We start from the raw sequence: 24,601 nt of genomic DNA on the forward strand, positions 1-24,601 counted from the left end.
CCTGTCCCGTATCCCCCCACAGACAGACGGCGACATTCCCGAATTCTCAAGTGTTTTACAGGTGGAGGTGGCAGCAGTTTGAGCCTGTAACTATAGAAACGCTGCGTCTCCACTCAGACCCAGAAGACTCTGGACGTCCAACCGGGTCAGAACCATCAGCACTCCAAGCTGAGGAAAATTCCTCAAAGCTAAACTGGCATTATTTAAATCTGGGTCAGGAGAAGTCCAGGTTCCTGTGACCCGGTCGGACTCCAGGTTCTGATGGACAGGATGAGGTCCAAGCAGAACCTGGTTCACATAAATCAGGCCACCAGAGCCAGCACTCTGACCTTCCAGTCGACGGGCTGCACCAGAACCAGCGAGTCGGACCCGGCGGCGGCAGTGGCGGCCAGCTTGGTGCGGTAAACGCCTGGAGGCCGACCGTACAGGTCCAAAGTACCGAACACACCTGCAGAACCACAGAACCACAGGGGAGTCACAGTTTGAAGCTTCGCTTTCCACACGACCGGCCGGTTCTGACCCGCTTTGCATCCCAACCGGACAGTTTAGGCTGAGCCAAAAGCTAACAGCTTCATTTTTTAAACTGTGTTCAGTTTATCCAACAGTAAACCGCTTAGTCAGCTATTAGCTAATAGCTCTGAGCTAGCTGAGGGCTTAGCTCTGAGCTAGCTGAGGGCTTAGCTCTGAGCTAGCTGAGGGCTTAGCTCTGAGCTAGCTGAGGGCTTAGCTCTGAGCTAGCTGAGGGCTTAGCTTTGAGCTAAATATTCAGTTTTTAGATGTAATGATCTCCAAACTCAGCATTTGGCTTGTTGATCAAATATTTTTGGAACATTTCTAAATGATGAAAATTTGTCTCGGAAAAATTTATTTCTGTCTTTTTTCTCAATCCAAATTATTGTCATTTGTTTTTGACCTCCATTTATCTGGAACCGGACCAGAACCTGGCAGGTCCAGACCCGGTTCTCCGTCTCACCCAGGACCTTGGATCCCTGGTTGGGTCCGCCGGGCAGCAGCCAGTCGGGCGTGTCGTGGTTCCCTCGGAGCCGGATCTCCAGCCGGCCCTGGAACGGCTCGCCGTCCCACCCGGCCAGCAGCCTGCCGCCCTGCGGCACAACACCGGCACAACGACCGTCACTTCCACCGGACCGGCCCGGCCCGGCCCCGCAGCCACGCGGCCCGGAACCGGCTGAGGTTCTGATCGGGTCTGGCTGCTGGGCCGGAACGGTTCCGGTTTAAATCTGAAGCAGAGTCTGGTTGCCATGCCAACCTGGATGGAGACGTAGACGGCGTCGATCACCAGGGTTCTGTTCGGGGAGTCCAGAACCTCCAGAACCCCGGAGACGGTGAGCCTGCTGAGGGATGGCGTGTCTCGGTCCAGAACGACCCACTTCCCTGTGGAGAGAGCCGATCATCAGATCCATAATCAGTTTTAACCCTTTAATTCTCCGATCGGCCCGGTAACGGAAGAAAATAACCAAATAACGTCAAAAGGAGGAGCTTCAGATCCGCATTCATGAGGAACCTGGACGCTGATAATTATCCTTAGTGACGACGATGATTTAGGGATGTGCTGAATCTGATCATCATGGAACTAAAAAATTACAATTTGATCAGCTCTAATAAAAGATGTGGAGCACGTTTGGCTGCTGTTTGAAGCTACGCCGTCAGAACATCATTTGGGTTAATCTGGGAAAAACGTGAAGGTTCGGTTTTTAGATTCTCATTTCCACCAAATTATTCACTTATGAACGTCACCGTTTCAAACGGATGAAATTTCCCCTTATGAGACTAAATACATTCTGACTGCATAGGAACAGCTTTCCATGACGCCGGGTCGGTACCTGAAGGGATGACTGCATCGGCGCCCTCTGCTGGCACAGTGAAGTTGTTCTCCGCAGAACTTTTCCAGAATGAAGCATCAGACCACAGACTGCAGAAATATGCAAACACGCTGTGTTAAAAAGGCCAAAGCAGAACCAGCTCAGCCCGGTTCTGGTCTGCCAGGCTGGACTGAGGTCCAGTTGGACCTACAGGAAGTCGTTGGGTCGGCGGCTGGGGACGGGAGCCGGCGTGGCCGGGGCCGGAGCCACGCACTGATGGAAGAAGCAGCGATGGACGGCCAGGTTAGTGGCGACGTCTGTCATGGAGCGATCCACGCTGCTGCGGCGCCGGCGCCGGCTCGTCTTCCCAGAAACTGCAGAAATAGAACATTTCCTGTTTCAGCCAGAAACATCAGGCGCTGAGGTCGTCCGTTCACTAAACTTTACTACAGAAACTCCGGACTTTACCAAGGGTTAGTCAACTCCAGTCAACTGGATGGAGATGAAGATGTGAGACTGACTGAGACAGTCATCTTACTGGTTAGCATTAGCTATGGCTAACATGAACATTAGCTTTGGCTAATAGTTAGCAATAGCTTTGGCTAATGTTGGAGTTAGTTTTGGCTAATTTTTGATGTGTTTAGCAGTGTAGTGTTAGCATAGCTAAGATTCTTGTTCAATGGCTTGTGATTGGTAATCCTTTTTGGTTAGCTGCAGCTAATGACTGCTACCGATTTTAGTCGAGCATTATTTGATAACAAGCACATTCAGAATCTGGGAAAACATTTGTTGACAACCATCGTGACATCTTGAAAAGTCAAACTATGATCAGTATCAGTAAATATGGTTCCTTTAGTCCAATTATTTATGATTTGGCACCAAAAGTATTAATCTGTGACAAATATTTACACATTTAACTAAAGTAGATTTTCCTCCATGGTGGGCATCTTTTCAACTGGCCGCCATCTTGAATTTTTCAGTGGCTAGCGCTTATTTTTCTTTTCAAAGAATCGATGCTCAAAGAATCAATGCTACTTTAAGCACGTGAAAGCTTGAATTATCTGCAGCACTGAGAGGTCAGAGGTCATAAAGTGTGTCTGACTGAGGTAGAAGAGGTCGTTGGTGGTCTTGTTGAAGAACCAGTCTCCGTTATCGTTGCCGCTGAAGCTCAGCGCCGCGGACGAGCCGTTCCTGTCGTCCAGGATGTGGAAGCTGTCGGGTCTCTGGGTGAAGTTGTGTTTGATGATGACGAACTGGTCCGACTGTGGGAGAGGAGACGGAGCCGTCAGGCGGGCCGGGCGGTGCCTCTCCGCCTCTGGCCGGGTTTTGCCAGGTTTTACCTTGAAGCCGTAGAACTTGGCGTCGTAGGTGATGTTGGTGATGTGGTCGGCGTTGTCGAAGTGCCAGTTGTACGTCTGTCCGGACGGCAGCAGCGCCATCCAGCCGAACTTATGGGTCATCCTCTTCTTCAGGTAAGGAACCACGCTGCTGCCTGAGTTCAACGCAACAACAGCTGTTACTGGAGCTACTGCAGGTCCCACTCATCACCAGCAGATGGCAGTGTGATGTTCATATGTAGTCAACATCATGTATTATTTTAAATGGCTATCAATCTACTTTGTAGTAGTTCTTAGATGTACTGTTTAAAAAGCACATCTAGGGACAAGTGCTGCGCATTAGCTTACGCTATAAGGACACAAGCATGGAGCTGCTGTTTGGTTCAGTTTGTCTCTGATGTCCCTGTCAAGTAAACCTCATAAATAAATCAAATAAAAAGCAGCAGTTGCTCCTGCGGGACGCTGAGGCCTCAGTACCATGCGAGTTGGTCAGGATGGCATCTTTGGCCTGCAGAGAAGTCGGAGTGGGGTTGTTGAACGCCAGGCGATGGAAGTTGACGGTGTGGTCGCAGACGGCTCCGGGGAAACCCACGCTCCACTCGGCGCTGTGGGAACAGTGGGCCGGGTCCAGCAGGCTGCTCATCGGCACCACCTTATGGTCCACATTTCCTGCAAACATGGAGTTCACAACATTGAATGGATGATTCCTGGTGTTTCACTCAGACCTTCTCATAACCTTCAGAAGTGGATTTAATCAACCGTTCTGCCAGGTTTCTCAGGATCTTTTAAGGCTTTTCTTTGGGCTTTAGCTGAGAACTCCGAACATCTAAACGCAGCGACCAGACGGTCCCTGAAACCAGGCAAGGACCAAAGGAAGGCCAGACTGCCTCCGGCAGATGAACAGCATTTCCTCTGGAGAACAAAATGATTCTGTTTAGTTCAAAGCTGCTACACTAAAGCTGCTCTGGGCAAAGCTGGACAGAAGGTCAAACAGCTGCTTAACTGGGCAGGGAAACCCTTTGCTTCATGTACTGCACCCCAACAAACCAGAAACCCAAACATCTTGCTTCTCTTCCCACCAAGACTATTTTTCACCTTCAGACCTTCAGTAGAAAGAGATTTTTCAATGAAAGACCTCCAACCATTGATGAAGACCACTTTAACAGATTACAGGAAGGTGTAGTTGCCTTGATGACGACCCTGAAGAGCTGCTGGTTGGACCAGAGGTTCAGTGGCTGGGGTGTGTACCTGTGAGGGAGCCGTCCGTGTCCACCAGCTGGACTTCGTGCTCCCACCTGAATCCGGCCTTGTTGGGGGAGTTCCTGTACTGGATCCCGGCGAACCTGACGGCCCAGCCGCCACAGCGATCTGTACAAGTCCCATCGATTGAGGTCACTCCGATAGCCGTGCAGTTGCTCCGGTTAAAGTTAACAAACCGAGTGTTGAGGACACTCATGCCATCATCAAACGGCGTGATGACGCCCCGGCGTGTGCAGTAATCGCTGCCCAGGCCGAGTTCATCCATGTGGGCCACGATGGTGCTGTTGGAGAGTGTGGCGCCGCCATCCTCCCCAAAGCCACTCACAGCCCATGGAAAGATGCGCTTGGCCTCGATGCCGGCCTTCTCGTTGTTGACCATGATGAAGTTGTTGAACTGCACGGCGCCAACGTTGACCCACTCTGCGCCTTTCTCGCAGTTCCAGGTGGTCAGGGAATGGAAGACAGCGGGTTCTGGGGTTGTGGAGGTGCAGCGTCCGTCCTTCATGGGGAAGAATTCTTGGAAGATCCAGAGACCGAACCATCCCTGGGAGTGCACCGTGTTGTTGGAGAACTCGCCTAGGGGAACCCTCTTCTGGCAGACGTTTGGGTCGTACGACGGGCCATCGGGGTTATCGTGCATGCGGTACCAGAAACCGAAGTGGGTCCCTCCTGCTGCGGCGTTGTGCCGGATGATGTTGTTGGGATTGGTGACCCAGTAGGCAGCAGGGGTGACGTCATCGTTCAGGAGGCTGGTGCTCTGTTTGACAAACACGGCCAGGTTGTACTGCAGAATGTTCTCCGTCTCGATGCCGTCCTCGATGAAGAAGGCTCCGCCCATTATGTCGTAGATGACGTTGTGCTCCACCAGCAGCCGATGGGTGTTGTGGATGGTCACGGCCCTGTTGAAGGTCTGGTGGATGGCGCAGCCCCGGACGTACGATTTGTAGTTGATGTCGCCCATCAGATGCCAGTGGATGGGGTACCGACCGAGCCTGAAGGCCTGACCGGCGTGGAAGATCTGCCAGATCCAGAAAAGTTGATGCTCACCAAGACCAATATGGATTAGGTTAGGAAATCTGGAGGCTCTAGAGACATTTCACCTCAACATACTCCAGTCTGCCCAGAGCGAGGTTCTCTCCTGGCCTGGGAGCGTGGAACATGATGCAACCACCAAACTGATCGCTGCCGATTTCCTCTCCGAACCTGCCTTGGAAACACGTCTGCGTGGCAAATTCACCTGTAGCGCCAGAAAAGACGAGATTCAGCCCAGAAAACCCAATAAGATGCCAACCGCACATTCAAGATGGCTGTTCCAGGTCTACAGCTAACATTTCAAATTCAAACTCATGCTGTCTGCAGAGAAACATTGAGGCCGTTTCCCACCTGGCCGTCCGGTACTTGGCCCGATTGGGACCAAAACGGCAACATGTAATCCATTTTCAACTGCGGTTCTCTTTCTGACTGCACTGAGTCAAACCAACCAAACCAGTTGAACTTGTTCACACTCCAGTTCGTTTGCCCAGAAAGTCCAGTGTGGTTGGTTTGACTCGGTTCAGTGAGAAAGAGAACCGCAGCTGGAAATGGAAGCCATGTTGCCGTTTTGGTCCCAATCGGACTGGGTCTACCGGACCATCAGGTTCTTTGATCCAGCCGGTCCGGCACCTGTGTTGAAGCCGTCGGGACACGCTTCGACCTCGTCGCTCCAGTCGAGGTTCTGGGAGCCTCGGACCACGACGTTCCTGGTGAGGAGGCCCACCTCGGCCCGGGCCTCAAACACGGCGCCGTCGGGCAGCGTGGCGGCCACGCCCAGGTGGGAGAAGGTCAGCGGCTCGGTCAGGGTCAGAGTTTTTCCGCCGGCTGACACGGCAGCGATGGTTCTTACCTCGTTTTCTCTCTGGCTGTGCCTGGAAGACCAAAATCAGAGATTTCAACCGGCTGCTGAACACCGCACTGCACTCTGGAAGATATAGGAACCTCAGCAGAACCTCAGAGGGTTCTATGGGCCTCAGAACACAGGGAAAAACAGAAACCGGTTCACTGAGGTTCTGCTCCCACCTCAGCACTTCTACCTGCTTAAGGCCTTTGAGTAGGCCATTGTAGCATTGTCAAGTTCTTTTCTAATCTGTGCAGCTTCCCCACTTGAAAAGGGATGAATAAATCGATGCAGACTTTCATCAACAGGGTTTTACTCACATTACCAAGCAGTTGTCTTCATTTTATCCTCCATTTACTTATTAGTGTGTATCAGGACATGTTCACAGTTGGTCCAGAAGCAGGTAAAAACCGGCTGCCTGGCCGCCCGTTTACAAATTCATCCAGTTCTGCACAAGTCGACCAGGTTCTCTGACCAAAAGAGACCCCAAACTCCCGTCCTCTTTGTTTGGCTTTCTCTTCCGCTTTTTTTCACTGTCCGTCCCTCTTCTAGCTCCGTGTGGAACACAGTGGGCGCATTTCTGTTTTTTTACTTTTCTTTTTCTGATTTGACTTCACAAGCACCTTGTTCTGTTGGTGACCCAGTTTGGCTTCAGTTGCTGGATTCACTTTGGACTCTAGAGAACTTCATGGTCCACTCAGTGACTGCTGGCTGCAGAACAAACCCACATCATCAACCTTCCTCCACCTGGTTCCCTCTGTCCTGGTTCCCTTCGTCCTGGTTCCCTCTGTCCTGGTTCCCTTCGTCCTGGTTCCCTCTGTCCTGGTTCCCTCCGTCCTGGTTCCCTTCGTCCTGGTTCCCTCCGTCCTGGTTCCCTTCATCATGGTTCCCTCCGTCCTGGTTCCCTCCGTCCTGGTTCCCTTCATCATGGTTCCCTCCGTCCTGGTTCCCTCCGTCCTGGTTCCCTTCGTCCTGGTTCCCTCCGTCCTGGTTCCCTTCGTCCTGGTTCCCTCTGTCCTGGTTCCCTTCGTCCTGGTTCCCTCCGTCATGGTTCCCTCCGTCCTGGTTCCCTCCATCCTGGTTCCCTTCGTCCTGGTTCCCTCTGTCCTCCTGGTTCCCTCCGTCCTGGTTCCCTTCATCATGGTTCCCTCCGTCCTGGTTCCCTTCATCATGGTTCCCTCCGTCCTGGTTCCCTTCGTCCTGGTTCCCTCCGTCCTGGTTCCCTTCGTCCTGGTTCCCTCTGTCCTGGTTCCCTTCGTCCTGGTTCCCTCCGTCATGGTTCCCTCCGTCCTGGTTCCCTCCGTCCTGGTTCCCTTCGTCCTGGTTCCCTTCGTCCTGGTTCCCTCTGTCCTCCTGGTTCCCTCCGTCCTGGTTCCCTTCATCATGGTTCCCTCCGTCCTGGTTCCCTTCATCATGGTTCCCTCCGTCCTGGTTCCCTCCGTCCTGGTTCCCTTCATCATGGTTCCCTCCGTCCTGGTTCCCTCCGTCCTGGTTCCCTTCGTCCTGGTTCCCTTCATCATGGTTCCCTCCGTCCTGGTTCCCTCCGTCCTGGTTCCCTCCGTCATGGTTCCCTCCGTCCTGGTTCCCTCCGTCCTGGTTCCCTCCGTCCTGGTTCCCTTCGTCATGGATCCCTCCGTCCTGGTTCCCTTCGTCCTGGTTCCCTCCATCCTGGTTCCCTCCGTCCTGGTTCCCTCCGTCCTGGTTCCCTCCGTCCTGGTTCCCTTCATCATGGTTCCCTCCGTCCTGGTTCCCTTCGTCCTGGTTCCCTCCGTCCTGGTTCCCTCCGTCCTGGTTCCCTCCATCCTGGTTCCCTCCATCCTGGTTCCCTCCGTCCTGGTTCCCTCCGTCCTGGTTCCCTCCGTCCTGGTTCCCTTCGTCCTGGTTCCCTCCGTCCTGGTTCCCTCCGTCCTGGTTCCCTCCATCCTGGTTCCCTCCATCCTGGTTCCCTCCGTCCTGGTTCCCTCCGTCCTGGTTCCCTCCGTCCTGGTTCCCTCCATCCTGGTTCCCTCCGTCCTGGTTCCCTTCGTCCTGGTTCCCTCCGTCCTGGTTCCCTCCGTCCTGGTTCCCTCCGTCTGGTTTTTATCCTTCTTTATTGTTATTATTTTCAATTTTAAAACATTTTAATACTATTTTTTTATTATTCTTCATTTTTGAGGTATTGAGAAGATTACAGTTTCAGTCTGTGATCAGATACAACATTCCTTCTCTTTTCATTTCCATTTACAAAAGCAAAACAAACAAAATAAAACAAAAAGGGGAGTCAGGGGTATAGTTTTGGAGAGTCATACTTTTATGTCTATAACTAAGTATATTATATTGTAAATAGACACTTCCTGAAGGATGAAGCCTTTCTTTTTAAATTCTCATCAAGTTAGTGCATATTGTGTTTGGTTGACATAAGACCTGCGTTTGGACAACAAGATAATAAACTTATTCATTTGAAAACGAATTAGAAATGTTAATCTTTCCATCTGACAGATTTCATCAACTCATTCTTCTGCAGTAGGAGGCTCAGGGAGGAGCCAGCGTCTGGTGATTTTATTCTATGTTTTAGTATTTCTAACTTAGAAATAATAATGTTATCTTGAGAAAATGATTCTTCTCTGGAGGATGACAGACCTCAGACGGTTTGGAGGTGACCTTTGACCCTTCCAGCCACTGGGTCAGACCTTAGTTCTTTTTTAACCCCAGAAACTTTCCCCGAGGGGCGGCGCTCGTACCTGTGGCCGGTGGAGGCGATGACGATCTCCTCTCCAGGTTTCCAGGTCACAGCCTCCATCAGCGTCAGCGTGGCGGAGCCGTTGGCGGCGGTCTGGGCCAGGTGTGTCCAGGTGACGGGAACAGGAATACCTGGAGAGATAGGTCACCAACAATGACTCATTTGAAAAGGAGGATGAGTTGTGATGGTGCTGGAGGTTAGAAAACTCAGATTACTGCAAGTAACTGGAGCTGGGAGAGTAAATGTGGTCGGGGTTTCTAACAGTTTCCCTTCATGCAACACTTCAGACCAGAGCAGCAGATCTCTGCTGACCAGCGGCTAAACGCTGAACCAGCAGCATCGAAAGCAGGAAGTGAGAAACTGCAAAAAATCTGCGACATATGAGAAAGAATCAAACTTTGTTCTGGTGCTGAATCTACATTGATTTTATTTCCTATAAAAGAGAAAATTCATATGAATAATATGAATAATGACAATATGCTAGAAAATATTAAAAACAAACGTAACTACATTAACAGCTACTTTGGAGAAAGTGTCAAAGTGCACCCCCTGCTGTCCAGGGTCAGTAATGACACTGAAAGATGTGTTTTTATTATTTTATTGTAACACTTTAATAAATCCTGTGGGGCGTTCATACCATGGAGGTCTAAGACGCCCTCTCTGACGGCCAGCGTCTTGGACCCATAGACAGGAAGTTCAGGAGAGCGCAGGTGACCATGGAGTGTGATGATGGCCTTGTGCTGGAAGGGCGCCCCCTCCTGGCCGATCTGGAGCCGCCCTCCGTCTGTGATGAGGATGTTCTCCGCCTGCAGCTCCAGGTCGGCCTCGTCGAACATCAGCGTTCCTCCTGAGGAGAGCAGCAGGTTCAGCCCAGAGCGGATCTCTGCTTCCATCGGAGGAACGCAAACTCTGCTCACCCTGGATGAGGAGCATCTTCAGCACCGGCGTGCTGGCGTCCAGCAGCACCGTCTGACCTTTAGCGATGACCGCCAAGGAGCCGCGCTCGGGGGGGGGCAGGCCCCCCCAGGTGAACCGGGACGACCAAACGTCCACATACAGGAAGTTGGCTGCATCCTGCAGAGACGCAGAGAGGAAAAGTTCCTCCTGCTGAGCTGGTCCTGCTACTGTGTGTGTGTGTGTGTGTGTTTCTGTGTGTGTCTGTGTGTTTCTGTGTGTGTCTGTGTGTTTCTGTGTGTGTCTGTGTCTGTGTGTGTGTGTGTGTGTGTGTCTGTGTCTGTGTCTGTGTGTGTGTCTGTGTCTGTGTGTGTGTGTGTGTGTGTGTGTGTCTGTGTGTGTCTGTGTCTGTGTGTGTGTGTGTGTGTGTGTGTGTCTGTGTGTGTGTGTGTGTGTGTGTGTGTGTGTGTCTGTGTCTGTGTGTGTGTGTGTGTGTCTGTGTGTGTGTGTGTCTGTGTGTGTGTGTGTCTGTGTCTGTGGGGGTGTGTCTGTGTGTGTGTGTGTGTCTGTGTCTGTGTGTGTGTGTCTCTGTGTGTGTGTGTGTCTGTGTGTGTGTGTGTGTGTGTGTGTGTGTGTGTGTGTGTGTCTGTGTGTGTGTGTCTCTGTGTGTGTGTGTCTCTGTGTGTGTGTGTGTGTGTGTGTGTCTCTGTGTGTCTCTGTGTGTCTGTGTGTGTGTGTGTCTCTGTGTGTGTGTGTGTGAGTGTGTCTGTGTGTGTGTCTCTGTGTGTGTGTGTGTGTGTGTGTCTGTGTGTGTGTGTGTGTCTGTGTGTGTGTGTCTGTGTGTGAGTGTGTCTGTGTGTGTGTGTGTGTGTGTGTGTCTGTGTGTGTGTGTGTGTGTGTCTGTGTGTGTGTGTGTGTGTGTGTGTGTCTGTGTCTGTGTGTCTGTGTGTGTGTGTGTCTGTGTGTGTGTGTGTGTGTGTCTGTGTGTGTCTGTGTGTGTGTGTGTGTGTGTGTCTCTGTGTGTGTGTGTCTCTGTGTGTGTGTGTGTGTGTGTGTGTGTGTGTGTCTGTGTCTGTGTGTCTGTGTGTGTGTGTGTGTGTGTGTGTCTCTGTGTGTGTGTGTCTCTGTGTGTGTGTGTCTCTGTGTGTGTGTGTGTGTGTGTGTGTGTGTCTGTGTCTGTGTGTGTGTGTCTGTGTGTCTCTGTGTGTCTCTGTGTCTGTGTGTGTGTGTCTGTGTGTCTCTGTGTGTCTCTGTGTGTGTGTGTGCGGTTACCGTCTTGGCGACGCCGCGGTCTCCGATGCTAACCCTGACCTCCGTCTCCTGTGAGCGCTGCTGGGCGCTCGTCACGCAGACGATGTGAGTCATGTTGGAGGACTGAACGTCGCACGGCGAGCCGCCGATCGTCACGTTGACGTCGTCCAACCTGGAGCTGAGAGACGAGGACAGGTGACACGTTGGAGAGGACATGTCCTCTCTGTTTCAAAGATAAAGTTAATGGAGTTGGAATCGGCGATAACTAAGATGTTTATTTCAGCCAATGAATCGAAGGCGGGGAAGAAAATAATTCCTAAATTGTACACAGGATTGGAAAATTTGAAGAAAAGCAAAACATACATAAAAGTAAGATGGGGAAAAGAGGCTAACCGTGGGCTAACTGGAGGCTAACTGGAGGCTAACCGTGGGCTAACTGGAGGCTAACTGGAGGCTAACCGTGGGCTAACTGGAGGCCAACCGTGGGCTAACTGGAGGCTAACCGTGGGCTAACTGGAGGCTAACCGTGGGCTAACCGGAGGCTAACCGTGGGCTAACTGGAGGCTAACTGGAGGCTAACCGTGGGCTAACTGGAGGCTAACCGTGGGCTAACTGGAGGCTAACCGAGGGCTAACTGGAGGCTAACTGGAGGCTAACCGTGGGCTAACCGGAGGCTAACCGGAGGCTAACCGTGGGCTAACCGGAGGCTAACCGTGGGCTAGCTGGAGGCTAACCGTGGGCTAGCTGGAGGCTAACCGTGGGCTAACTGGAGGCTAACCGTGGGCTAACCGTGGGCTAACCGGAGGCTAACCGTGGGCTAACTGGAGGCTAACCGTGGGCTAACTGGAGGCTAACTGTGGGCTAACTGGAGGCTAACTGTGGGCTAACTGGAGGCTAACTGGAGGCTAACCGTGGGCTAACTGGAGGCTAACTGTGGGCTAACTGGAGGCTAACCGTGGGCTAACTGGAGGCTAACCGTGGGCTAACTGGAGGCTAACCGTGGGCTAACTAGAGGCTAACCGTGGGCTAACTAGAGGCTAACCGTGGGCTAACTGGAGGCTAACCGTGGGCTAACTGGAGGCTAACCGTGGGCTAACTGGAGGCTAACCGTGGGCTAACTAGAGGCTAACCGTGGGCTAACTGGAGGCTAACCGTGGGCTTTTACAGGAGAACTGGGAGGATATATGTGGGCAACAGTGGAGAACATCTTGTTCCCTTTCCTGGAGAGAGTTTGGCTGGAAGAATATTGTAAGATATTTCGTTACACCAGCACAAAGAAAACACCAAGATGCAAGATGTTGGAGGAAATGTGGGTCAGACAGAGCGGGTCACTGCCACGTGTTCTGGGATTATGCCGGAATGGTGCCTTACGGCTGGATTTAAAGAGCTGTATGGATCAGGACTGAGGGCGAGTATTTCATTCACGTTTGACTGTCTGTATGGGAAGACGGATGGAAAGGTTAACAAGAGCAGCTGATAAATATATGGACAGGATTGTGATGGTAGCAGGCAAAAGAAAACATTACTAGGAAATGGCTGAAAAAAAGGGAAGACTGGGTCGATGTAATGAATATATTTACATGATGGAATCTGGAAAATGTAAGAATTATTGGCAGGATTTTATTTCACCATGGAGATCAGACTGTTGAATAATACTGAGGATTTGAGGTTGTAGCGCTGCAGACTGTAAATAGTTTGCTTCAGTGAGAAGAGATTTAAAATTGTGATGACTTGGAAGAGAAGAACTGACAGGAAAACCTGATTCAGATGTTTTTAGTTAGTAAGTGTCGGGTAGCCTGGGGAACGTGGAGAACAGCAGCCTTGTTTTGTCCAAAGCAGGTACAGGATGTATGTGCAGCTTCTCTTGGATGGTATGTATAGATTTAAAAAAAGAAAAGTTTGGATGCACACTTGTATACAAAATAATTATCAATACAATTTGCAAATTATAAAAAAATTATATTCATTAGATATTAACATGATAATAAGGTTATGTATCGTCATGTTATTCACATAATAAATGTCATTATTATCACAGAGCTGCTGAGGGAAACTCTTCTCACCTGAAGCCCGAGCCGCTGATGGTGAGCCGCGTGCCGCCGGCCGTCCCTCCTCGCCGCGGAGACACCTGGGAGACGACGGGCGTCAGGGCGGCCCGGTAGGTGAAGCCCTGAGAGACGTTGACGGCGTCCAGCCGGTTGAGGACGGAAACATGGCAGCCAACCGCCGAGTCAGAGCCTGAGGACAGATGGAGACATAAGTCAGGGACACACACGTCTGTCCAGGGGCCGCAGACGGCCCCCGCGCCACACTTTGGACACCCTGAACTGGGCTCCTCTTTACTGCAGCAGAGCCACCTTTATGGCCATGAGGGTTGCTATGGTAACAGTCGGAGCTGACCATTGTTGGGCGGAGACAGGCAGGACAGGCGGGAGGACGAGGACGCTCCTCTGAGGACGGGACATTCCCGGTCACAGATCAGAACCCTGGACCCAATCGGATCGAACCCGGAGCCAAAGACGGAGAGCAGAGCGCCGCCGGCGAAACTCCCTGCAGCACCGAGAGAAAGACGCAGATCAGCACTGATTTAATAAACTGGTTTAATCAGAACTGATTTAATAAACTGATTTAATAAACTGATTAAATCAGAACTGATTTAATAAACTGATTTAATAAACTGATTTAATCAGAACTGATTTAATAAACTGATTTAATAAACTGATTTAATCAGAACTGATTTAATAAACTGATTTAATAAACTCATTTAATCAGAACTGATTTAATAAACTGATTTAATCAGAACTGATTTAATAAACTGATTTAATCAGAACTGATTTAATAAACTCATTTAATAAACTCATTTAATAAACTGATTTAATCAGAACTGATTTAATAAACTCATTTAATCAGAACTGATTTAATAAACTGATTTAATCAGAACTGATTTAATAAACTGATTTAATCAGAACTGATTTAATAAACTCATTTAATCAGAACTGATTTAATAAACTGATTTAATCAGAACTGATTTAATAAACTCATTTAATAAACTGATTTAATCAGAACTGATTTAATAAACTGATTTAATCAGAACTGATTTAATAAACTGATTTAATCAGAACTGATTTAATAAACTGATTTAATCAGAACTGATTTAATAAACTGATTTAATCAGAACTGATTTAATAAACTGATTTAATCAGAACTGATTTAATAAACTGATTTAATCAGAACTGATTTAATAAACTCATTTAATAAACTCATTTAATAAACTGATTTAATCAGAACTGATTTAATAAACTGATTTAATCAGAACTGATTTAATAAACTGATTTAATCAGAACTGATTTAATAAACTGATTTAATAAACTCATTTAATCAGAACTGATTTAATAAACTGATTTAATCAGAACTGATTTAATAAACTGGTTTAATCAGAACTGATTTAATAAACTGATTTAATCAGAACTGATTTAATAAACTGATTTAATCAGAACTGATTTAATAAACTCATTTAATAAACTGATTTAATAAACTGATTTAATAAACTGATTTAATCAGAACTGATTTAATAAACTGATTTAATCAGAACTGATTTAATAAACTCATTTAATAAACTGATTTAATAAACTGATTTAATAAACTGGTTTAATCAGAACTGATTTAATAAACTGATTTAATCAGAACTGATTTAATAAACTGATTTAATCAGAACTGATTTAATAAACTCATTTAATAAACTGATTTAATAAACTGATTTAATAAACTCATTTAATCAGAACTGATTTAATAAACTGATTTAATCAGAACTGATTTAATAAACTCATTTAATAAACTGATTTAATCAGAACTGATTTAATAAACTGATTTAATAAACTAATTTAATAAACTCATTTAATAAACTGATTTAATAAACTCATTTAATAAACTGATTTAATAAACTGATTTAATAAACTGATTTAATAAACTGATTTAATAAACTGATTTAATCAGAACTGATTTAATAAACTGATTTAATAAACTGATTTAATAAACTAATTTAATAAACTCATTTAATAAACTGATTTAATAAACTCATTTAATAAACTGATTTAATCAGAACTGATTTAATAAACTGATTTAATAAACTGATTTAATAAACTGATTTAATAAACTCATTTAATAAACTGATCTAATAAACTGATTTAATCAGAACTGATTTAATAAACTCATTTAATAAACTGATTTAATAAACTGATTTAATCAGAACTGATTTAATAAACTGATTTAATAAACTAATTTAATAAACTCATTTAATAAACTGATTTAATCAGAACTGATTTAATAAACTGATTTAATAAACTCATTTAATAAACTGATTTAATCAGAACTGATTTAATAAACTGATTTAATCAGAACTGATTTAATAAACTGGTTTAATCAGAACTGATTTAATAAACTGATTTAATCAGAACTGATTTAATAAACTGATTTAATCAGAACTGATTTAATAAACTCATTTAATAAACTGATTTAATCAGAACTGATTTAATAAACTGATTTAATCAGAACTGATTTAATAAACTGATTTAATAAACTCATTTAATCAGAACTGATTTAATAAACTGATTTAATCAGAACTGATTTAATAAACTCATTTAATAAACTGATTTAATCAGAACTGATTTAATAAACTGATTTAATAAACTAATTTAATAAACTCATTTAATAAACTGATTTAATAAACTCATTTAATAAACTGATTTAATAAACTCATTTAATAAACTGATTTAATCAGAACTGATTTAATAAACTGATTTAATAAACTAATTTAATAAACTCATTTAATAAACTGATTTAATAAACTCATTTAATAAACTGATTTAATAAACTGATTTAATAAACTGATTTAATAAACTGATTTAATAAACTGATTTAATAAACTCATTTAATAAACTGATCTAATAAACTGATTTAATCAGAACTGATTTAATAAACTGATTTAATAAACTGATTTAATAAACTAATTTAATAAACTCATTTAATAAACTGATTTAATAAACTCATTTAATAAACTGATTTAATCAGAACTGATTTAATAAACTGATTTAATAAACTAATTTAATAAACTGATTTAATAAACTGATTTAATAAACTGATTTAATAAACTGATTTAATAAACTGATTTAATAAACTCATTTAATAAACTGATCTAATAAACTGATTTAATAAACTGATTTAATAAACTGATTTAATAAACTGATTTAATAAACTGATTTAATAAACTGATTTAATAAACTAATTTAATAAACTCATTTAATAAACTGATTTAATAAACTCATTTAATAAACTGATTTAATAAACTCATTTAATAAACTGATTTAATCAGAACTGATTTAATAAACTGATTTAATAAACTAATTTAATAAACTCATTTAATAAACTGATTTAATAAACTCATTTAATAAACTGATTTAATAAACTGATTTAATAAACTGATTTAATAAACTGATTTAATAAACTGATTTAATAAACTCATTTAATAAACTGATCTAATAAACTGATTTAATCAGAACTGATTTAATAAACTGATTTAATAAACTGATTTAATAAACTAATTTAATAAACTCATTTAATAAACTGATTTAATAAACTCATTTAATAAACTGATTTAATCAGAACTGATTTAATAAACTGATTTAATAAACTAATTTAATAAACTCATTTAATAAACTGATTTAATAAACTCATTTAATAAACTGATTTAATAAACTGATTTAATAAACTGATTTAATAAACTGATTTAATAAACTGATTTAATAAACTGATTTAATAAACTCATTTAATAAACTGATCTAATAAACTGATTTAATCAGAACTGATTTAATAAACTGATTTAATAAACTGATTTAATCAGAACTGATTTAATAAACTCATTTAATAAACTGATCTAATAAACTGATTTAATCAGAACTGATTTAATAAACTGATTTAATAAACTGATTTAATAAACTAATTTAATAAACTCATTTAATAAACTGATTTAATAAACTCATTTAATAAACTGATTTAATCAGAACTGATTTAATAAACTAATTTAATAAACTCATTTAATAAACTGATTTAATAAACTCATTTAATAAACTGATTTAATAAACTGATTTAATAAACTGATTTAATAAACTGATTTAATAAACTGATTTAATAAACTCATTTAATAAACTGATTTAATAAACTGATTTAATCAGAACTGATTTAATAAACTGATTTAATAAACTAATTTAATAAACTCATTTAATAAACTGATTTAATCAGAACTGATTTAATAAACTGATTTAATAAACTCATTTAATAAACTGATTTAATCAGAACTGATTTAATAAACTGATTTAATAAACTCATTTAATAAACTGATTTAATAAACTGATTTAATAAACTGATTTAATAAACTGATTTAATAAACTGATTTAATAAACTCATTTAATAAACTGATTTAATAAACTCATTTAATAAACTGATTTAATAAACTGATTTAATAAACTCATTTAATAAACTGATTTAATAAACTCATTTAATAAACTCATTTAATAAACTCATTTAATAAACTGATTTAATAAACTCATTTAATAAACTGATTTAATAAACTCATTTAATAAACTCATTTAATAAACTCATTTAATAAACTGATTTAATAAACTCATTTAATAAACTGATTTAATAAACTCATTTAATAAACTCATTTAATAAACTGATTTAATAAACTGATTTAATCAGAACTGATTTAATAAACTAATTTAATAAACTGATTTAATAAACTCATTTAATAAACTCATTTAATCAGAACTGATTTAATAAACTGATTTAATAAACTGATTTAATCAGAACTGCGAGCGGTGCCGACCTTTTCAGGTCTTCCTGTTTGAATCTAATTTCTGTCTTTGATTTCTCACCAGATCTGGTTCTCATTCTTCTAATTCTGTTCTTTTTACTCAGGCTTCTCATTTCCTGCCTTCATTTGTATATTTTGTCACGTCTTCCTTGGTTTTCAATCCATCAGCTAACATATGTCCTGCTCTGGTTGGTTCCACCGTCAGTCTCCGCTCCAGTTCCGTCCTCACCCTCATTGGGCTGCACGCCGCTGAGCGTCAGCTCGTATGTGAACTCCACTGCCGACTGGGCGTGACCTTTGACCCCGTGGTGCAGGACGACCGGATAGGTGCCGCCCGGGTTGCTTCCCGTCGTGCAGCGGAGCTCGGAGTCGGAGACGGCCGACACGTTGCAGGAAACGCCGTTGATGGTGACGGAGACGAGCTCGGAGTCGGAACCGAACCCCGATCCGCTGAGCGTGATGACGGCGCCGCTCGGCCCTGCAGGAAGCAAGAACAGCTCAGGCTGAGGAGCATCAGCTCAGAGGCTGAAGTTGGTGTTTGGTTTGAACTAGGACTTTCAAACGTTAATTTCTAATCACACAGATTTAATGACTTTAATCAATTAATCACATTAAGTTTCTCTAACATACAAACGTCCCAAGCAAGAACCTTTGTATTCATGTATTTCTGGGACGCCTGTAAAACTGACACACAGTAACAACAGCAGCTTCTCTGGTCCACCAGGGGTTAATTCCTGCTTCTGAACAATCTGATTGGACGATGGAAATTCTACGGTTCTGTTGAAGTTGTGCTAAAAGGCGTTAGCCTAGCACTGAAGCTATGCTAACTCCACATAGTATCTAAATGATAACAGGTAGCAGCTAATGCTAATCTGAAGAAGAGATTATAAATGATAAATATCTCTGTTTTGAGTTCATATGACTATTTATACAATAATTTAGCAGCAAAACGGGTTTTTGAATTGAAAATATTAATTTTATTAAAACATATTTCAATTAATTGCAATTAATTAGATTTTGAAATCAACTTCATGAAGCATTTTAATTGAATCCTACCACTAATTTGTAGATAAAATGCATGTAACCATCTATTATTAAACATTTCCAATGAGCTTTTATTACTTCTTAATATTTCTGGTAAATTAAATCCAATAAAATCATTTTATTTTTTTTCTCAGGTTGTGTTTGGATGTGTGTGGGGGCTGGAGGAGGAGCGTCGCCCTGGGCCTTCTTTGTCTGACACCCACCACCAGGGCCGGCCCAAGGCAAAGTAAACTATGCAGCCACTTAGGGCCCCAGGGCCACCAAGGGGCCCCCTCAGTGGAGCTGATTTATTTATTTATTTATTTATTTATTTTTTAGTAATAATTTCTGTCATTATAATATCAAAAACACACAATTTCACTACGAAGTGATTTGTTTTTACAATAATATATATTTGACAATGTATGTAGAAATTATTATTTTATGAATAAAAAGAAAAAATGAATTGCTCTTGGAGCCCCCTGGTGGCCGCGGTAGGTACCGCAGCCTCGCCGGTACCATGAGCTGCAATGAGGATCCAAACGTCCAAAGCTCCGGTCAGAAGCTAAGTTAGCGAAACAATGTCTCAGAAAAGGACTTAACCTTCAGGGAGGGAGAGGAGAAGGAGGAAGAACAGAAAAAAGCCCAGATAAAGGTTTGTTTTAATGAGCCTTGGTGATGTAAAGATTAGTAAAACTGCTAACAGAAATTAGCCTGATAGCGACCTGGACCGGTCCAGTTCCACAGCCAGACATTTATGCTAGGCTCTCTGTGTGAAACTGAGTTTAACTTTAAATGAGGTGATTCTCAGCTCTGTATATTTCTGAGGTAGTTTTGGCTTCAAAACGCCGAGTTTGATAAGGTTTGATAATAATTAAAACTTCTGACTCTGACATCGTCTAGCTAAATGTTTCTACGTCAGGCTACATGGATGAGCTGCTCTGTGCTGTAGCTGGGATTTGCTGTTTGCTGCTGAGCAGAAGCTTTTTGTGGCTAAAACAAACATTATTTTTCTAAGTTAAGTGAAACTTCTGTTGACATCATCTGAAGGCTCAGAATCAGTCCAGTACCGGTACCGGTCCAGATTCTCAGGGGAGAAAGACTCACCTGGTATAAATGACATTTTTAGCTGTTGGAGTTACGCTTAAGATAAATTAGTTTAATCAGAGAAGGTCATGAATGTGTGTAGAGCTGCACCGACTGCAGTTTTCTGGCCGATCCCTGGTTACCCATCTTTAAAAAGCCTGAGCTGCTGATTTTGGTTTTGGCTGATATGAAGTTTTTTCTCTGAAATGTTGCTAAATGTAGCAAGAAAGTCACTGAGTTTCCACAGTGGGTGAATATTAACTGTAAAGGTTCAGACCTGGTGGTCTGTCAGTCAAACCTCTCACTGCAGAGCAGAAGAGGACAGAGGCTGAGTTATAACCTTTGCTGATGAAGAAAAGATCAGCTTCACATGTAAGTATCGGCCGATTACGATGCCCCAAAATTAAGGAAATCGGCTCCCAGAAATCAACTGGTGGATAAACCAGTTGGCCAATAAATGTGTCCTACATGTATATGATGTAAACAGCCAGAGATGCAATCAGCTTATAGCAGCTGTGTGAAAGACCTGATGATCAGACTGCTGACTGCAGCCGGTCCACAGAACTAGAGGGGCCCAAACCACATTTGGCTTAGGGCCCCATGGAGGCTTGGGCCCCATGGAGGCTTAGGGCCCCATGGAGGCTTGGGCCCCATGGAGGTTTGGGCCCATGGGGGCTTAGGGCCCCATGGAGGTTTGGGCCCCATGGGGGCTTAGGGCCCCATGGAGGCTTGGGCCCCATGGGGGCTTAGGGCCCCATGGAGGTTTGGGCCCCATGGGGGCTTAGGGCCCCATGGGGGCTTAGGGCCCCATGGAGGCTTGGGCCCCATGGAGGTTTGGGCCCATGGGGGCTTAGGGCCCCATGGAGGTTTGGGCCCCATGGGGGCTTAGGGCCCCATGGAGGCTTGGGCCCCATGGGGGCTTAGGGCCCCATGGAGGTTTGGGCCCCATGGGGGCTTAGGGCCCCATGGAGGTTTGGGCCCCATGGAGGCTTAGGGCCCCATGGAGGCTTAGGGCCCCATGGGGGCTTAGGGCCCCATGGAGGCTTAGGGCCCCATGGAGGTTTGGGCCCCATGGGGGCTTAGGGCCCCATGGAGGTTTGGGCCCCATGGGGGCTTAGGGCCCCATGGAGGTTTGGGCCAGCCCTGCTCATCACTGATTAAAGCTACGCTGAAGCACCAGAGATTCTCCAAACTGAATTATTTTGGATGGTTTTGGATTTTTGTGGATCATTTCAGGCCGTTTCTGGCGCCGCTCCTGTGGGTCCAGTGTGTATGTACCGGTGTGGGGGCTGATGGCGCTGAGGACCGGCGTGTGGGCTGCAGAGTAGTTGAAGCTGAGCGGAGGGAAGGTGACGGTGAACACCTGGATGCTGACGGCGGCCGGACCCTCGGGGTGAGCGGGGCTGAGGCAGAGCAGCGTGTCTGGAGTCTCCTCCTGGATGCTGCAGGGTTTCCCGCCCACCGCCACGCTGGTGTTCCCCGGAGCAAAGCCGTTCCCAGTGAGGACAAGCGGCGTCCCCCCAGCTAGGCTGCCTGCGCCGGGGCGCAGCGCGGCCAGCGGGCGGCTGCTCAGGGTCGGCTGGCCGGACGCCAGGCCTCTGCTCCTCACCAGCAGCCGGACCGGGTGGTCTCCGGCCGGCAGCGCGCCGACCCGCACCGTCACGTTCCCGTCGCTCACCGCCGCCGGCCGCAGTGGCGTGGAGCCCACTAGGACCGACACGTCGTCCATGATGCTGCCGAAGCCGGAGCCGGAGACCAGGACGTCGGTCGGGCCGCTGATGCTGCTGGGCGAGACGCCGCTGACGCTGGGCGTGACGGCGGAGGAGAACTGGAAGGAGCAGAGGGAGGAGCAGGAGCTGCGGATCTGGCCCAGGTGGAACACCACATCCCCGGAGCGCTCCGCCGACGGCGCCGTGTCACACAGGATGTGGGTGTAGTTCAGCATCACGACGCTGCAGGACACGCCCGCCGCCATCACGCCACCCTCAGAAAACCCCGAGCCGCCGATCCGGAGCCGGGTGAAGCCGGTGGAGCTCCCAACAGGGGGCGCCACCGAGTCGACAACCGGTAGGACCACGAAGCGACGCTTCAACTCATCAGAGATGGCGACAACGGCGGCGCCCAAGTTGTTGACTCTGACGGAGACGGGCAGAGCGACGCCGACTGGAAGCTCTGAGCTGGAGCCGAGCCGGCAGCTGATCCCGGACCAGGAGCTGTTGGTCACATGACACGGCTCACCGCCAACCGTCACCTGCAGGATGAACGATTAATCGTCAAATAACCGATTAGTCCATTGATTTCTAAAATAATCGAGAGCCGCAGCCCTGATTAGACTCGGGCTGCTCTGAGCAGCGCCATCTAGAGGGGAGAGGTTCCAGCCGTAGACCCCGCTGACCTCGTTAGCGCAGGAGACGTCACTGAAGCCTTGTCCCTGGATGTGGATCAGCTGGTGGTAGGAGCCCTGGTTGGGGGAGATGGAGCGGACGGTGGGGGTGGAGCAGGCGGAGAAGCTGAAGGACAGACCGTCTGAAGTCTGATTGGCCGGTGGGCAGGGTGTGGACGCCGCGCAGCCTGCTGCTGATCTGGAGACTCTGGGCGAACCTGCAGCCAGACCTTCATCATCTTCCTCTGGGGCTTCTTTACCTTCTGGCAGATGTCTGGCCAGAACGCCTCCCACTCTGACGGAGACGTCAGCGTTCTTGTCCTCCAGACTCACGACCTTCACGACTCCCTGCATCAGGATGGAGGCGCTGACGTAGCCGCTGCTGTAGTAGTACGTACCGGGGACGGTGAAACGGTAGCTGAAGAACCCTGAGCAGGAAGGATGGAGATGATCCGGGTCACAGCGGCAGACAGACGGCATGCAGAGGAGTGAAAAAGAAAGAAGACAGAATCTGTTCTGCATTTTCATGTTTCTACCTTCAGCAGTTCGGGCCTCGCCGCTGTTCAGAGCTCCTCCTTCATACTGGGAGCCACTGGGACTGGAAACACTGAAGACTCGGTACCCGACGCTCTGGAAGGCAGGTGCCTCCCACCGCCACCTCACTGTGTCGCCAACAAACACTCGCAGCGAAGACGGGCTCCAAGCGTATCCCGGTCCATAAGCTGCAGCACAGACACGCATATCAGACACACACGTTGGTCCACCTGGACCTGCGGCGCTCCAGGTCCAAAAGGCTTTCATTCCAGGGGGAGGGAACGTACTGAGGTGGGAGCCCTGGTTGGTGACGACGTGCGTCTTCTCCCCTGACTGAACGGTGCAGAGCAGCTGGTTTTCCGAGGCGGACGCCACCTCACAGGCTCTGCTTCCTGTCGCACAGCGAGCGCCGGTCGGGTCATCGGTAACCTCGCCATTGCTGCTGCAGCAGGCGGGACACAGACGGACACTCACCAACAGAAACCTGGACGTTAGCCGTGTCGTTGCTGAAACCGGAACCAGAAACCGTCAGCGTGGTTCCTCCCATCAAAGAGCCGGTCAGCGGGGAAATGCTGTAAACTTCCAGGATGTATTCGATGCTGGTGTTGACGCTAGAGAGGAGGAATCGTCTGAGTCATGATGACGATTAAAACACACATTTGGCTGCATTTCTGGAGAAGCTTTAGGGCCTTCAGGTGCTAATGCTCCAGAGAGCGAGGCGCAGTACAAGGATGTATCTCTGCTGATGTCCAGGACACAAGAACTGAGAAATATTCCCAAATTACATAAAAAATTATTTTTACTTCATAAACTTGGTATAAAGAAATCCTCGTCCCTAACCCCATCTCCATCATCCCTCATCTCCTCTCTTTACATGCTTCATCCTTCCTTACTTCAAGAATCAAGCACTTCTTGCCATTAATGGGGCTTACGGTCATAACACTAATTGTGTCAGTTAATGAATTAAAACTAATTAATTTAAAGTTAATATAGGTTATTTTACATTTACTGAATATTTAAATATTATTTTTAGAATTGATGATAAACCCAACCTTCTCCAAAGTAAAAGACGATGAACCTCGTCATTCCTCTCTAGTCCGACTACGAACTACTTCCTGTAAGCAAACTGTTTAAGTTACTTATTAATTAAAATTAAACTGGATCCAGTAAACTCTCTAATAGCTTCATGAAGATTGGTTTTACTTGGAGGCAGGCTGCTGGTACTGCAGGTCCAGCTTAGATCAGACTGGATCAGAACCGGTGTGCGTACCTGGCCCAGGGGAACCCTCTGTTCCCCACCTGCACCTCCACCTTGTAGACACCAGGGGGCAGCAAAGGCAGGTGGCAGCTGATGCGTGTCTCGCTCCACTGGGTGGTGACGCACTCTTTCGCTCCAACAAACACGACGCTGTTGTTGCTCTGGCCTCCGAGGTTTGAACCTTGGACAGTGAGAAGCTGATCTCCTGAACAACAGAAGAAGAAACCGATCAAACCGGCTTCTGATGCTAATCGATCAATTAAGGCGCCATGTTGGGGCACCATGTTGGCCCCAA

General features: G+C 45.9%; 2 protein-coding genes across 3 annotated transcripts in view; both read right to left on the bottom strand.

Moving 5' to 3' along the window:
- Nucleotides 1–24,601, bottom strand: part of pkhd1l1.1 (PKHD1 like 1, tandem duplicate 1) — a 62,255-nt gene that overhangs the window by 16,510 nt on the left and 21,144 nt on the right. For both annotated transcript variants that reach the window (XM_088010566.1, XM_088010567.1), the window contains exons 33-56: nucleotides 24,319–24,511; nucleotides 23,523–23,659; nucleotides 23,336–23,440; nucleotides 23,051–23,236; nucleotides 22,527–22,942; nucleotides 21,410–22,382; nucleotides 18,252–18,500; nucleotides 13,555–13,704; nucleotides 13,218–13,392; nucleotides 11,176–11,332; nucleotides 9,927–10,083; nucleotides 9,647–9,856; nucleotides 9,011–9,140; nucleotides 6,080–6,321; nucleotides 5,518–5,654; nucleotides 4,406–5,435; nucleotides 3,635–3,826; nucleotides 3,161–3,312; nucleotides 2,923–3,082; nucleotides 2,032–2,194; nucleotides 1,842–1,930; nucleotides 1,268–1,392; nucleotides 974–1,103; nucleotides 330–448 (exon numbers count right to left, since the gene is read on the bottom strand). In XM_088010566.1, the coding sequence (XP_087866692.1) occupies nucleotides 330–448; nucleotides 974–1,103; nucleotides 1,268–1,392; nucleotides 1,842–1,930; nucleotides 2,032–2,194; nucleotides 2,923–3,082; nucleotides 3,161–3,312; nucleotides 3,635–3,826; nucleotides 4,406–5,435; nucleotides 5,518–5,654; nucleotides 6,080–6,321; nucleotides 9,011–9,140; nucleotides 9,647–9,856; nucleotides 9,927–10,083; nucleotides 11,176–11,332; nucleotides 13,218–13,392; nucleotides 13,555–13,704; nucleotides 18,252–18,500; nucleotides 21,410–22,382; nucleotides 22,527–22,942; nucleotides 23,051–23,236; nucleotides 23,336–23,440; nucleotides 23,523–23,659; nucleotides 24,319–24,511 (5,777 nt within the window). The remainder of the gene's footprint in view (nucleotides 1–329; nucleotides 449–973; nucleotides 1,104–1,267; nucleotides 1,393–1,841; nucleotides 1,931–2,031; nucleotides 2,195–2,922; nucleotides 3,083–3,160; nucleotides 3,313–3,634; nucleotides 3,827–4,405; nucleotides 5,436–5,517; nucleotides 5,655–6,079; nucleotides 6,322–9,010; nucleotides 9,141–9,646; nucleotides 9,857–9,926; nucleotides 10,084–11,175; nucleotides 11,333–13,217; nucleotides 13,393–13,554; nucleotides 13,705–18,251; nucleotides 18,501–21,409; nucleotides 22,383–22,526; nucleotides 22,943–23,050; nucleotides 23,237–23,335; nucleotides 23,441–23,522; nucleotides 23,660–24,318; nucleotides 24,512–24,601) is intronic.
- LOC148156622 (uncharacterized) lies at nucleotides 6,644–8,783 on the bottom strand. The gene is made up of 2 exons (XM_088009928.1): nucleotides 8,780–8,783; nucleotides 6,644–8,362 (listed from the first exon to the last, which is right to left on the bottom strand). The coding sequence occupies exons 1-2, from the start codon at nucleotides 8,781–8,783 to the stop codon at nucleotides 7,023–7,025; spliced, it is 1,344 nt and encodes a 447-aa protein (XP_087866054.1). The 3' UTR covers nucleotides 6,644–7,022.

This window comes from Poecilia mexicana, unplaced genomic scaffold (genome assembly GCF_051168715.1).
Source record: "Poecilia mexicana isolate PSO_F unplaced genomic scaffold, ASM5116871v1 scaffold_11, whole genome shotgun sequence".
NCBI lineage: Eukaryota > Metazoa > Chordata > Actinopteri > Cyprinodontiformes > Poeciliidae > Poecilia > Poecilia mexicana.